General features: G+C 45.0%; 1 protein-coding gene across 4 annotated transcripts in view; it reads right to left on the bottom strand.

The window, feature by feature from the left end:
• The window catches only part of LOC119915867 (cGMP-dependent protein kinase 1-like), a 59900-nt gene that overhangs the window by 16331 nt on the left and 28691 nt on the right, over positions 1–14878 (bottom strand). For 3 of the 4 annotated variants that reach the window (XM_038735660.1, XM_038735659.1, XM_038735658.1), the window contains 5 exons: positions 13157–13270; positions 3006–3111; positions 2410–2473; positions 2149–2226; positions 1964–2058 (listed from right to left, as the gene is read on the bottom strand). In XM_038735660.1, coding sequence (XP_038591588.1) covers positions 1964–2058; positions 2149–2226; positions 2410–2473; positions 3006–3111; positions 13157–13270 — 457 coding nt within the window. Of the gene's footprint in view, positions 1–1963; positions 2059–2148; positions 2227–2409; positions 2474–3005; positions 3112–6656; positions 6880–13156; positions 13271–14878 lie in introns of those variants that run through there. The other variant, XM_038735661.1, reaches the window with a different exon arrangement.

The raw sequence follows: 14878 nt of genomic DNA, 5'->3' as shown, positions 1-14878 counted from the left end.
AGTACTAACAGCAAAGTTACCAATGTCCAAGTGTGTTAGCTAGTAAGTTTGCTAATAGCAACTTTAGATTTATAGCTAGCAGCAAGTGACCGAGCATCATTACATAACTTTTCTACCATAAAATAACTGCTGGTTCAGTTTGTTTTTTTGGGGGACAGGGATGATGGTGGAGGCTTTGAAGCAGGCTGGCACATGGCATGTCTCCAGTGAGGTGTTAAAACAAAAACAGCTGAGCGGCACAATGCTTCAGGGTGGATGGGGAGACCGGGAGTCCGGCCCAGTTGCTTTGTGGGGGCTCTGCCTGAAGCTCTGTTGAGGCACACCTCTCTGGAGACATGCCATGTGCAAGTCTCCTTCAAATCAAAGACGAAAAACAAAGACGACAGGGCCCGTCGCCCTTTTGAGCACCTTCTGTTGTCCCACCTAAAATCCACTACAGACCCACTCACAGAAGATGCAGTAAATATGGCCCTTCACTTCCAGCACCTGGACTCCCCAGGAACCTACGCCAGGATCCTGTTTGTGGATTTCAGCTCTGCTTTCAACATCATCATCCCAGCTCTGCTGCAGGAAAAGCTGTCCTAGCTGAGCGTGCCTGACTGGTGGATCACAGACTTCTTGACGGACAGGAAGCAGCACATGAAGCTGGGAAAACATGTCTCTGATTCCAGGACCATCAGCACCGGATCCCCTCAGGGCTGCTTTCTTTCCCCTCTGCTCTTCTCATTGTACACCAACAGCTGCACCTCCAGTCACCAGTCTGTCAAGCTCCTGAAGTTTGCAGATGACACCACCCTCATTGGGCTCATCTCAGGTGGGGACGAGTCCGCCTACAGGTGGGAGATCGACCATCTGGTGACCTGGTGCGGCCAGAACAGTCTGGAGCTCAACGCTCAGAAGACAGTGGAGATGGTCGTGGACTTCAGGAAGAGCCCAGCCCCACCCTCCCCCCATCATCCTGTGTGACTCCCCAGTCACCACTGTGGACTCCTTCCGCTTCCTGGGCACCATCATCTCCCAGGACCTCAAGTGGGAGCTGAACATCACCTCCCTCACCAAGAAGACCCAGCAGAGGATGTACTTCCTGCGGCAGCTGAAGAAGTTCAGCCTGCCAAAGACAATGATGGTGCACTTCTACACCGCCATCATTGAGTCCATCCTCACCTCCTTCATCACCATCTGGTTCCCTGCTGCCACTGTCAGGGACAAGGGCAGGCTGCAGCGCATCATTCGCTCTGCAGAGAAGCTGATTGGCTGCAATCTATCACCCAACTATGCCTCCAGGACCTCTACCCCTCCCACCCTGAACACAAACTGTTTCAGATACTCCCCTCCGACCAAAACCTCACACCACAAGAACACTTCTTCCCATCTGCAGCTGGCCTCATCAACAAGGTCCAGGACCTCCACTGACACCGACTCTCACACTCCCCTGACCATACAGAACAGTATTATTCTTCACCTGCAGTACTTGTTTTACCTTTTTATATTTTCTATGTTTTTTATTATGCACCAAGATACCAAAGCAAATTCCATGCATGTATATGTCAAACCTACATGGCAATAAAGCTGATTCAGATACAACAATATAGACTTGGTGTGCAAAGGCCTTAAGGGTTCAGATTCAGAAGTATTGGGTTCAGGTTTAGAAGTGTAAGGTTAAGGTTTAGAAGTGTAGGGTTCAGGTTTAGAAGTGCAGGGTTCAGATTAAGAAGTGTAGGGTTCAAGTTTAGAAGTGCAGGGTTCAGATTCAGAAGTGTAGGGTTCAGGTTTAGAAGTGTAGGGTTCAGGTTTAGAAGTTGGGTTCAGGTTTAGAAGTGTAAGCTTCAGGTTTAGAAGTGTAAGCTTCAGGTTTAGAAGTGTAGGGTTCAGATTCAGAAGTGTAGGGTTCAGATTCAGAAGTGTAAGGTTCAGGTTTAGAAGTTGGGTTCAGGTCTCGGGGTCAGAGGTGACATGATCTTACCCCTGTAGCGCTCTCTCTCCAAACCAGTCTCCCCTGGTGAGCTCTCTGAGGTGTGTTGGCTCCTGATTGGCTGAGTCCTCCTGGGTCACGTTCACCTGACAGGAGATGTGATTAACAGTTATCAGCCGACGACCAGGATGAGTCAGCTGATCAATATGCAGTAATCAATATGAGTGAAGCGTTACCTTTCCCTTGCTGATGATGAAGAAGGTGTCTCCTCTGGCTCCCTGTCGGATGATGAACTCTCCATCTTCATAATGAGTCTGCACAGAGAAGCCAGATAGGAGGATTCACAGTGTGACTCCACCAAAGAAGAGGACAAAAATAACTTAAATCGGTTCCACCGGAGTCTACCGATGATTTCACTTGTTAACCCTGCTGAAGAAGCAGCGGGTTGTCGTGATAATCACTACAGAGGGGTGTGGTGGTGTAGCTGACAGTCTCACCTCCTCCATGACGTCAGCCAGTTTACTGAGAGTCTCCTCTGGAAGACCCTGGAAAGTGGGAACACTGCAGAGAGACAGAGTTTTATTATTTATGATGAGTTTCAGAAGAAAGTTCTATGTTTCTGGTTGTTTGGAGCCTGTAATTTAACCCACAACTGCTGAAGCTCCAGATACTCAACTTGTCTGAAGGAGGCCGATTTTACTGCTTCTTTAATCAGCATTACAGTTTTTAAGCTGTGCGACCATGACTACTAATGATCAATCAGCCTTTTATAAAGATAAACTTGGATTAGCAAACACAACGTGCCTTTCGAACGTAGTGCTACGGTACGGTAAATCCCGCCCAAAGACACACAGGTTAATTGGTGACTCTAAATTGCCCTGCGATGGTCTGGCGACCTGTCCAGGGTGTACCCCGCCTCTCGCCCAGTGTCAGCTAGGATTGGTTTTGAAATCTGAAGGATTATGACTTTAAATCTGCTGGGAGTGAGATCTGGATTAGGGACTCAGTGATCATCTCTGTGGGAATCGAACCTCTAACCCTGACAGTTGGTGCCTTGCTCGTGGGTTTTTATTGGTTGCATTGCAGCAGTCACCTCTTGAGGAAGTCCATGTACTCAGCATGTTTGATGAGTCCAGTTCTCATCATGATGGTCTGGAAACACTGACGGTCAATCGCCCACAGCTTCACATGGACCAGAGCTGAAAAACACACGTTTAAGAAAACAAATAGATTTATTACCACCAGCTTCACACATTAAATGTTAATCTGTGGTTGCATCTCCTGTAGAAGGAAAAGAGGATCTGGACATCACTATTAAACAGTACGTGTGTGTGTGTGTGTACATGATTACTTAATACAGTAGGTGTGTCTATAGCGCTGCGTGCACGTGTCCATGTTAATGCATGTGTGAGTTTGTGCACTTTTGTTTCTCTCTCTCTAATCTGCATGTCAGAAGCAGAGAGCAGATGAAAACATGAATAGTATAGAGCTACTGTGTGTGTGAGAGAGTGCATACAGTGTGCAGATGTTGTCATGGCAACATCATGCACGCACGCACACACGCACGTGTCATGTTAAACGGGTAGACCGCTGCGTCCAACCAGCAGCAGGTCAAACACTCTCATGTTGAGACAGAGAGTCCAGCAACTGGCGTTTCTTAATTTTATGGTATCAGACCTGGAAAAGATCCCAGGAAGCGTTCGCCTGTAACCTGTTTGGATCATTCGGGCTGATGCGGACTAAACAACTGGACCAGGACCGTTCGAAAAGGGGCGTCTCGGTCTGTTTCCACAGCGACTCTGTTGCAGTTTGTTTGTGGCGTGAAACTAAACTGACCAACCACACCATTTTATGATGTCAGATATTTAATTTTAGTCTTATTAATAAATCTGTCTGCTGAACTGGAACTGTTCGTATAATAAGCAGTGTACATGTTTATGCAAATCATTTGGTAATCATGGGAACACAACGGTGCATCAGCACCAGGGCCAAAACCAGGGTTTAGGGATTAGTGAGATCCAGATTTTTTGTTTCTTTTAATTGAGCTTATTTACAGAAATTCCTATCAAAATTATACCTAAACACAACCACAGTGAAACACTGCAGTCACACAAACTAATGATCTATAATGAAAAACATACACAGGGACCTGCAAAAAAATACTTTTATTTAAGATTTTCTTGTGTGTGTGCAGTGATAGCTTGAACCGGGCAGTGGCACTAACTGCAGGCTGTTCATTAGGGTCTTTCTCATTTACATTTTAATCATTTAGCTGATGCTTTTATCAAAAGCAACTTACAATTTCTATACATACTAAACAAACTTCTAAAAGCAACACTTGTGTTTTTGCCCCCATTCATCCTGAGCTGAACTGAAAGATCTGAGACTTTCTCTACATACACAAAAGGCCTATTTCTCTCAAATACTGTTAGAATCTGTGTTAGTGAGCACTTCTCCTTTGCCGAGATAATAATATTCACCTCACAGGTGTGGCATATCAAGATGCTGATCAGACAGCATGGGGATTGCACAGGTGTGCCTTAGGCTGGCCACAATAAAAGGCCTTATGCTGGTCACAATAAAAAGCCACTCGAACCAAGTATGTTTTGTTTCCTAAACCTAACCAAATTGCTACTTTAAGAACATGCCGTTTCAAAATGGCGATGTTTCGAAATGCTAGCGTTTTATTTTGAAACTCTAACCGGACGTTGCATATTTATTTTTGCTAACTATACTGGACGTTGCATATGTATTGTTGCTAACTATACTGGACGTTGCATATGTATTGTTGCTAAGTGTTGCTAACTTGACAGCGGAGCCTTAAATGTCTAAAACGGATGCCAAAGGTCCTTGGACCAAGCGTCAAAATATGATGAGTCAGGAGTGAGAATGTGTTGACAGGACTGACAGAGGAAACTCTCCAGAGGCAAGTTTCATTTCAACAACAAAATAACAGGTCCATTAAAAGAGTCTCTGTGCTCCTGTTTGTCAGTCTTCACAACATGCCGGTGGTCGCAGTAATGCTGATGAGAGAAAAGGAGGAAGTCAAGAAGAGACCGCATGCCCTTAAAAAACTTCCATACTTATTTGAACTGACCAAACTAAACTTTTAAACTTCTGCTGTTAAAGTGGCAGAGTGAGAATCTATCATGTTAAAACGTTGAGGGGATGCTCCTGTTTAAACTGGCCAATCACTGTGCAGCTGGCTTTAACATCACTGGTTATGACGGCAGGGAGATGCAGGTTCGATTCCCCAGACAGCCGAGGACACTGGAGGTGTGTGGGACTGAAATCAGAGAACAACCACAGCATATCTTCCTTCAGCGGGGAGACACTGTTCATCTGTTATCACAGCAGATGTGACAGGTAATAAAAAGCAAACGAGATGAAGCTCCAGGCCAAACATTAATTTAAGTTTATATTCAGTTTTTGCTTTAAAAGGTTTTAAGGAGGAGGTCTGATGTGGATTCAGGACTCTGCTGGTATTTCTCCTGAGGACTCTGTCACTTGGAAAAGTCTTTTTAATATCGTCTTTATGAAGCTGGGACTGTGGCTCAGACAGCCGAGACACTTTTAGACCTCACGACCTCTGGATGAAACCACAGACGTGACGACTGTCCTCCCCAGAGAAACTTCAGAACGAGCCGTCTGTTTCCTGACAGTGACCTCAGGTGGTCGTGTGAATTAAACCGTAGCATTACATTTTTACAGCACCACAAAAACTCTTACAAAGTGACAGCACAGACATCTTGTTTCCTATCAGCAGTCAATGTTTATTTCTTCAAACCACGGCCACTGAAGTAAACATTAACCCCCGAGGTGGAAGATCACAGAACAGTCCAACCCATTCTCACCCCCAAGTCGTGACATATGGACGCCAGAGCCCTTGGCGTCAGTTTGTAACGTACTGGGGGAAGCGCTGCACGGTCCCTTCTGAACGCTAAAGGTAGCTGCAGGATATTTAACAAAAAAAGTCAGAGTAAGGAGGTGGTTGGGGTGAATGGAGGGCCAGAGATTGCACCTTTTTTTTTGTGTGGGAAAAAAAAGAGTCAACATTGAATGTTTATTGATACGTAGGTAGAAAGTAGTTACTTTAAACCAAAGTGAATAATGTTGGTTCCTAAACCTAATCAAACTGGTTTTATTTTGAAAAAGTTTAACCAGACATTGCATATTTATTCTTGCTAACTTAACCGCGGAGCCCTACATGTCCAAAAAAGCGTCATGAAAGAGTCATAGACTCTAGTCATCCGTTGGTGGTGGTTGGTGGTTTGTGGACTGCCGTTTTGAAGCTTGAAGTGCCCGGAAATGACCACATTTGGATGAGACGGTGGAGCTAACGGCCGTTTGATGAGCTTGTTAGCTTGCTTAGCAATGGTGCATCAGTAATTCAACTTAACTGTTTTAACTGGGCTGATAACTCTGACTAGTGAACAACAGTCTCAAAACTAAACATACTCACCAGAGAAAGTGAACAGCCGACGCCTAATAAGCTTGTTCAACGGTGCTGGTTAAATTTACACAGTGCCGTGGGGACGAGTCACTCTAGCCTGATTGACAGGTCACCATGGTTACGACTTGTCAATCATAGAGAATCCCGCCCTGAAGCATACTTTCCTTATAATTTACTAAATAAACATCATGCTGTGTTGAAGAAGACTTGAAACTAGCGACTGAGACCATAAACTCATCAGGAAAGTGTTTACTGAGGGAATAAATCGGCTGAGAAGCAGAAACATTTTACCATTATTTCTAATGGAACCGGACTTCTTTTTGCAACCAGAAGAGTCGCCCCCTGCTGGCCGTTAAAGAGAATGCTGGTTTAAGGGACTTCTGCATTGGTTTCGCGTCTCAGACCGGAAGCTTCCCGCTTGGAAAGAGTCTTGGCAAAGCGTCTATGTGTGACAAGTTGGGAGTGCGAATGTGTTGAAGGGTCATGTGAGCTGTTCTGTGGCTGTTTCACCTCTGGTTCCGGCCAAAGTTAAGTCAAGGCAAATGCTGGAGGTGCCAGGGAACTGTAGGGATAATCTCCAATGAGAAGGACAAAAGAAAGAACAAAAGGATGAACAGACAAATGAAAAATGCCTGAGCACTATTAAAGATGTTAGGACATTTTCCAGCAGCAGTAGAATTGCAGAAGGGTATTTTTAAACCTGGTCCCTGTTTTCACACGTTGGTGTTGAAATGACTTGTAGGTACAGAAAGTTCTGAATCCTGCAGTAGTTGCTTCAGCCTGCTGCTACGTATTCCTACATCAAAATAGCATCCACAAAAAGAGCTTCTTGTTGCCAGCGACAGGCTCAGACTTTAACGCCAGGAGTCTGACAGCATCATGAAAAGGATCCCTACGACGGTGACCCCCTTTGTTTTTAACAGGAAACTGAAATCTCGCTCAAGGACAGTTCTCACTCTGTATCTTGTGAGAGGAGAGTTGTTGCAGGAAGATGACCGTGGAAACGAGGGAGAGGAGTTTGTCGTGTTGGAGTAACGTTGGGAAATAAAGTCTTGCAAGCAGCTTTTAGGTGTGTGTGTGTGATTGTGTGAGTGTATACTTGTACTTCCTCCACAGTGAGGACGGGAACAAGAGGACATTTTGTTCGACCTCACATCTTCAGGGGTTACTTTTAGGGTTAGGGTAGAATTAGGTTTAGGTCAGGGGCGGCTTTTTAGTTGTGAGGGTAAAGATTAGGGTCAGGGTCCAGGGAATGCATTATGTCAACGCTGGTCCTCACATAGATAGAAGTACAAGGATCTGTGTCTGTCTGTGTGTTGGCTGCAGTTACCTTGGAGATGTGAAGACTTGTACAAACTTCCTTCAGCATGAGTGAGTCTGAACTCAGACACACAAACAATAAAGTATCTGTTGCAGAGTAAAAGTATCTGTTCTAGAGTAAAAGTATCTGTTGCAGAGTAAAAGTATCTGGTCTAGAGTAAAAGTATCTGTTGCAGAGTAAAAGTATCTGTTCTAGAGTAAAAGTATCTGTTGCAGAGTAAAAGTATCTGGTCTAGAGTAAAAGTATCTGTTGCAGAGTAAAAGTATCTGTTGCAGAGTAAAAGTATCTGTTGCAGAGTAAAAGTATCTGTTCTAGAGTAAAAGTATCTGTTCTAGAGTAAAAGTATCTGTTGCAGAGTAAAAGTATCTGGTCTAGAGTAAAAGTATCTGTTGCAGAGTAAAAGTATCTGGTCTAGAGTAAAAGTATCTGTTGCAGAGTAAAAGTATCTGTTGCAGAGTAAAAGTATCTGTCTAGAGTAAAAGTATCTGTTGCAGAGTAAAAGTATGACACGCACTTACTGGGAACTCCTCAACCTGTTGGAAACCTGCAGCTATTTTCCACTATTTCCTGGAAAAACGCCTAAAATAAATGAATCTGTCGTTTCCGTGTCCAGGTGAGGGCATTTTACTTCCTGTGGAAGGAGATGCTTTGCTGATGGATTACTTGGCTAAATACGAGGTAAACCAGTCCGGTAACCCTCCACTGTTGAAGTCTCTCTGTAAGGGCGGCATGGGAGCATCAAAAGCTGCACATGGACGAGCACCAGAGTCTGCAGCCATGTCGCCTTTATTATTTGTGCTCTACACCAGTGACGGCCAGACTCGGTTCAAGTCAAGGTTCATAATCAAGTTTGCAGATGACTCAGTGATTGTCAGCCTCCTGCCACAGACCAGTCCTGGACTATTTCTTCAAATGGTGTCATGACTCATTCTTAACTTATTGTCTCTAAGACGAAAGAGATGCCGAAACCTCCCCGACACGGCGCTGAACCTTTATCAGCTGTAGAGCCGTAGAGACAGTAAGCCAGCACAGGTACTTGGACAACATCCTGGACGGTAAACTGACTTTTGATGCCACCAAATCAGAGACGGTTTTTCCTGGGAAAGTTGAGGAGTTTGACAGGCAAATATCTTATTCATCTTTTATCATTCTGATGGATCCTCAACAACCTCTTCTTGCAGAGTTTTGACTTCTGCTATCAGGGAGGACGAACACTTTCCCCAGGAGAGCCGAATCAAACAGATATCTGAGATCATGTGTTCCAGCTGTTGGGCTTTTAAACAAACTCTAGGCCTGGTTGCACATGTACTCTACTACAGGACTGACGGACACAGAGCTCTAGATCTCATGGTAGATGTACTGTATGTTGATAACATCTATTGTATCTTTTATGTATTTATGTCTTCTATTTATTTGCTTGTTTTATGATGTGTATTGACTACTGTTGCCTCTAGGGGACAATAAAGGCTGTCAAAAAATCAAACAGTAATCCATCCAGTGAGAGCTGTCTGTACATCCGTGGCTACACTGATAACAGGAGCTGCTACCTTCTTCCCATGTGCAGCTGGTCTGATTAACGAGACCCCTACTGACACTTCCCAACCCCCCTTCACCCACTTTACAATCCATACTGCAAAAGTTTGCACATGCACATCAATGCACAAACTGTCAAATTGCACATAGTCCTTATTATCACTGTAAATATGTGTATATAATAGAGTAATGCACATGTAAGTAACTGCCATGTTGTTTTGTTTTTCTTTTACACATAGTTCGATAAGTCTTTTTATTTGTTGATTCCATATTTATATATTTATTAAATCTGTTTTTGTGAACTGTGTGTTTATGTCTAATCACCAGAGCAAATTCCTGGTACCTGTAAAATACTACTTGGCAATAAGCCTCTCTTTCTGATTCTAACAGCTAGCAGCTAATTCAGCTACTGTTGGAGACAGTTGGACTACACGTGTCTGACCTGCAGACCATCTGCTGAGCTTTTCTCGCTCTCCCGACGGCTTTAATGTTTTCTGTTGTCTCATTGTTTCAAAAACAGTAGGTATTGTAGCTGGTGTGGGGGTGATGAAGTATCACATACGAGCTCTGAGTGGGATTAAAATCCCTGAGCAGCTTTAATGGGGATGTAATGGGATTAGCTGATGAAGCGAGCTCGCTGCACACGTCAGGATGTAGTCCACATCAACGACACTCCAACATTATTAAAGCTAAATAAACTACTTACAGTACTACAGAGCCTGCTGAGGTACTGCAGTACTCTGTGTGTATCTGTGAGGAAAACACAAAAGCTGCTTTATGACCTGCTGTCTGTTGCTAAGGAGACGCAGCAGCAAGTATTGCGGGCTGAGACGAGTTTAACGTGCTGCGGCGGCGGGTTTCAGGTCGGCGTTCATTAGTGAGACATCAGGAAATCTCAGGCGTGTGCAGTAAAGGTCAAAGGTCAGAGAGTTCAGAGGTGGAAGAAGCAGGTGGTTTATGATCACACACAGACACCTGCTGCTGTGCAGCAACATTTTTAACTTTTAAAGGGCTTCACGTTGTTTTATAATGAAACGAATCTCTGTTTATTTCTTGGTGAACAGGTTGCAGCCTCACAGAAAAACGATTTTGTTGACTCCCTCTATGCTGCTTCCTATGTAGGATTGGGCATCTACAACAGGGTCCAACTTGAAACCATTTCAAAAATTAAAGATTTGGTTTTGAATCTGACCCTCGGTTCCAAATTTAACATCTAAATGCAACAACTGTGAGACACTTGTTTCATGCACGGGAGGAGGACTGAGGCGTTCGTAGATAAATATATATTGAAATAGTGTCTCTGGCTCGGCCCGGCTCGAGTTCAGCAGTAGTTTCAAGGAGAAGAGAAGCTTCAAGACAATAACTATTGATTAGGAAATGTAACAACTACACAGCATTCACTAAATTCAGAGACAAACAAGTCCTGCTGGTTTATCAATAAATCATCCGGTTTAACAGTGCAGCAGTTGTTCTGCTCCGACACCTTAAATCTGCATCGTTTAGATAATAAGTTTGCTTTCATGAGACCCGCTCATCATTTAAGAAACAATAAACTTCCTTTTAGCTGCGGACCTGGTGTCAGTTTGACTGCAACGTGACCTTTTTGTTTCTGAACAGTGAAAGGCAGCCGTGAAGCCGTGAAGCCGTGACGCCGTGACGCCGTGACCGCTCCGTGCTGAAGTCAAACTCCAGCTGAAGCTCGTGTGTTAATGTGAAGATAACGAGCAAAAAAAAAGCAAACGGAAACGAATCCCCTCGAACCCAGCGCTGTTGCCAAGAGACCCCGCTGCCAAAAACTTGGCTCATTGGCTGGACCGGATGGTGTTGCCTGGCAACCACTGCTTAACGAGCACTCTACCAGGAAGCACTGACAAAAAGTTTGAGATCTGCACGCGCGCACGCACACACACGCACACGCACACGCACACGCACACACGCACACACACACACACACACACGCACGCACGCACATACACACAGACACACGCACACACAGACACGCACACACAGACACGCACACACAGACACAGACACGCACACACACACGCACGCGCACACGCACATACACACAGACACGCATGCACGCACATACACACACACACGCACACACAGACACACACACACGCACACACACACACGCACGCACGTGCACACACACGCACGCACACACAGACACACACACGCACGCACATGCACACACATTCACACAGACATGCACGCCCGCACGCACACACACAGACACGCACACACAGACACACACGCACGCACGTGCACACACACGCACACACACACACACACACACACACACAGACACACACACGCACGCACGTGCACACACACGCACATACACACAGACACACACAGACACACACACACACGCACGTGCACACACGCACATACACACACGCACGCACACACACACACAGACACACACACGCACGCACGTGCACACACACACACCCGTGCGCGCTGCTGTCGGAGTTGCGGTTGATGATTTTCTGAAATGTTCTGGTTCAGACTCTCACTCCCTGTCGGCTTCTCGTCTCCTGAACTCGGATCAGTTTGGTTCCACGTCGGGTTTTTACTGAAGGGAATCTCAGCGGAGGAAAAACCTCCCGCTGCCGGTTTACAGCTGCTCTGTGGCGTCTGTTAAACGGTGAGCACTCGTGGTCGGCGTGCATCAGATTACTGGCCAGAGACGGTTCACTGCAGCAATAACATGGACTTTAACCTTTAAAAGTACCAAGAAGAAACTTTTATCTGTATTTACAGTCTATAAATAAATTTTTGGGTCGTACTGCCTGTAAGATCCACTCACTGAGAGCTGATGGCAACAAAAAGCAGAGAAGGTGAACTAGTGTTAGATCCTGGTGCTGTGCTGAAGTACTTTAATAATTAATGAGGCTGTGCCAGCTGTGTGTGCGTCACCCACAGAGCGTCCTGAATGAACCTGCAGAAGCTCAAATATTCCTGCAGCTACATTTAAAGAACAGCTGCGAATGATCTTAACGGTGAAGCCTTAAAGGAGCTTCTCTGATGGTTTTAATTCCAGGCGAGGTTTAAGAGGTTTTGTACATCCAAAGAACTTGTATAAAACCCAGACCAGGCGTCTAATGGAGACCTGCGTTTATTTGTCAGAACGTGTTCCCACAGCAGGCCAGTACACGGGCAGGCGGCTGTTTGGGACTCGGCTATTAATTGAAGTTTTACAGTATTCGCATTGTTCTGCACAAAATTGAATAATGAATTCTAAAGTAATGTGTTGCCACTTTTAATTTAAATGTACTGCTATATACACAAAAGTGCAATAACGTGGTTTGCAAACACTTTAAACACACCAGCAGTATTCTCTTTACACTGCAGCCAGGGCATGACCTTTGATCTAGCTTGTTAAAACAAGTCAGAGTCCAGAGCCCCGATCAGAACATCAGAACAGGCTCCCTCTGAGCAGCAGGTGTCGCTGTCAGAGTCAGCTGAACGCCCGCCGCCGCCAAATTGAACTGTCTTGAACTTTTTGTACGCGTTGCGCAGCAGGAATCACTGGAAGAGAGACTGACCCCCGCTGATAGTAACACGTTAACTTGCCGCGCCCTGGTTATTTTCATTGGCAGGGTTGTTGGCGGTGAGGCTGACTGACCCGGGGACAGTAGAAATCAGGTAAAACGTGGATCCGTGTAAAGTGTTTTCTGTCTCTGGAGGTCGTCCTGGAGTTACAGACGCATGTTGGAACAGCTGCTGCCGACAGTAGATGTGATGAGTTGAACCAACTTGTCACAAAGAAGCAAGATTATCCAATAATTCACATAAAAGCAAAGATCAGGAGAAAATAAGCATGATGTGTTTTCTGTTAGCAATCTTGTGGGGGCTGCGGGGGCCCCGAGCCCCAGGTTGGGAACCGCTGCTCTAATGCTGCAGTGTGAACACACAGTGTACTCACTGCGGACGGTCGCCGTCCTGGTGCAGTTGTAGAGGATGGCCAGCTCTCCGAACACTTTGCCCGGTCCCATCGTGCACAACTTCATCCCCTCTTTAGTCACCTCCACCTTCCCCTCTGGGCGAGAGACAGCCACACGGAGAGAGAGAGAGAGAGAACAGGAACCTTTATTTTGGAAGGTTTAAACAGGAACTGAACAAGCTGTTGACACTGAACGTTAGATAGATGGATAGAAGCTCAGCAGCCGTTCTGCTTTGTCCTGTCTGCTCCAGCTGTCAGCAGATTTACAACAGATCAGCAGAAAAAACATCAAAAACACACAAAAAAACAGCTTTTTGGTTGAAAATAATATCCTTCCAGCAGCTTTAAGGTTTAAAGACGCAGAAGTTGGGCCGGAGTCCCTCCTCAGGGTTCGGGTCAGGTGCTGTAAATCTTTTTATAGCCTGAAACAAATAAACACAAATAAATATGATGTGTAGTTTGAAGTGATCGGCTGGTGATCAGCTGGTGTGTGTGTGTGTGTGTGTGTGTGTGATGGGAACAAATGTGTTTATTGTGCTGCTTCGACACACTGAAACTAAATAAATCTCTCAGATGTGCTTTCATTATTTTATTTGAGTGTTGGATTACACACAAAAGGAAATGACAGGTGGCCAGTGTGTGTGTGTGTGTGTGTGTGTGTGTGTGTGTGTGTGTGTGTGTGTGTGTGTGAAGATAAACGAGGGATTTTGCATATCAAAGATCATCTGCTTTCATTAGTCAGGAGGACACAGAGCTGAATCATTTACTCAGCTTCACATGTCAGTCAAGGTTTTGTACAATCAGAACATTTATATTAATTACTAAGTTGTTGTTTTAACATATTTCTGGTTTGACAGGCTGTAACGTGTTCAGTAATCAGGGCTGTAGCGGTAAAACAAAGGGAAGGTAAACCCTGCCTGACCTCTGCTACCTCCGCCTGTCAGGCTTTATCTCAAAGAGATAGATTCAGTAATAATAACATAGGGTGCTTGCAGCATCCGCACCCAGTAATGATAATAATAACTTTATGTATTGAGCACCTTTCAAAACTGAGGTACAAAGTGCTCCACAAAAAAAACAAATAAAACTATTAAAAATAAATTGAATTAATTAATTACTTAAATACAGAAAAGACAGAGTAAAGAGGTGGTTGAGGTTGTTCAGAAGGGCGATGGCTGCTCACATGACGATACGGCGTTCCAGCAGACAGTCGATGATTTCTCCAAATTCAACAACAAAATATTTTCTGATGGTGACGATCTGACGTCACCATCAGCAGAACGTCATCTGTCTGTTTCATGGCGTGAAAACACTGTGCTTAAAGTTCAGTTAGGTTTAGATCATCTACTTCATTAAACTACTAATACCACACTGACATGTGCAGCGTCTCTGTCGCAGATGTTTGTGCGTGTCAGTGTTTCCTGTCATCATATGTCTCAGCTGTCCACGTTCAGCATCTGACATTTCAAACTAATACTGACGAAGATGGATTCATGCGTACGGCAGGAAACTGGAAATGTCAGCGTCATCAGCACAGCGGTGACTCACAACAACACAAATACTACAGTTCAGTCAGAGGAGCAGGCAGCGTCCCAGCTGAGCCGCAGATTAGTAAACCTGAGACACAAACAGTCAAACAGTGTCTCCGTCTGAGGTCAGAGACAGGTATATATAGCGTCTCCGTCTGAAGTCAGAGACAGGTAT

This window comes from Micropterus salmoides, unplaced genomic scaffold (genome assembly GCF_014851395.1).
Source record: "Micropterus salmoides isolate LMB-PRFRI ecotype aquatic unplaced genomic scaffold, ASM1485139v1 Ms_hic_scaffold_21, whole genome shotgun sequence".
Taxonomy (NCBI): Eukaryota; Metazoa; Chordata; class Actinopteri; order Centrarchiformes; family Centrarchidae; genus Micropterus; species Micropterus salmoides.
The sequence above is the reverse complement of the archived record's forward strand: the minus strand, read 5'-3'. Positions and strand labels throughout refer to the sequence as shown.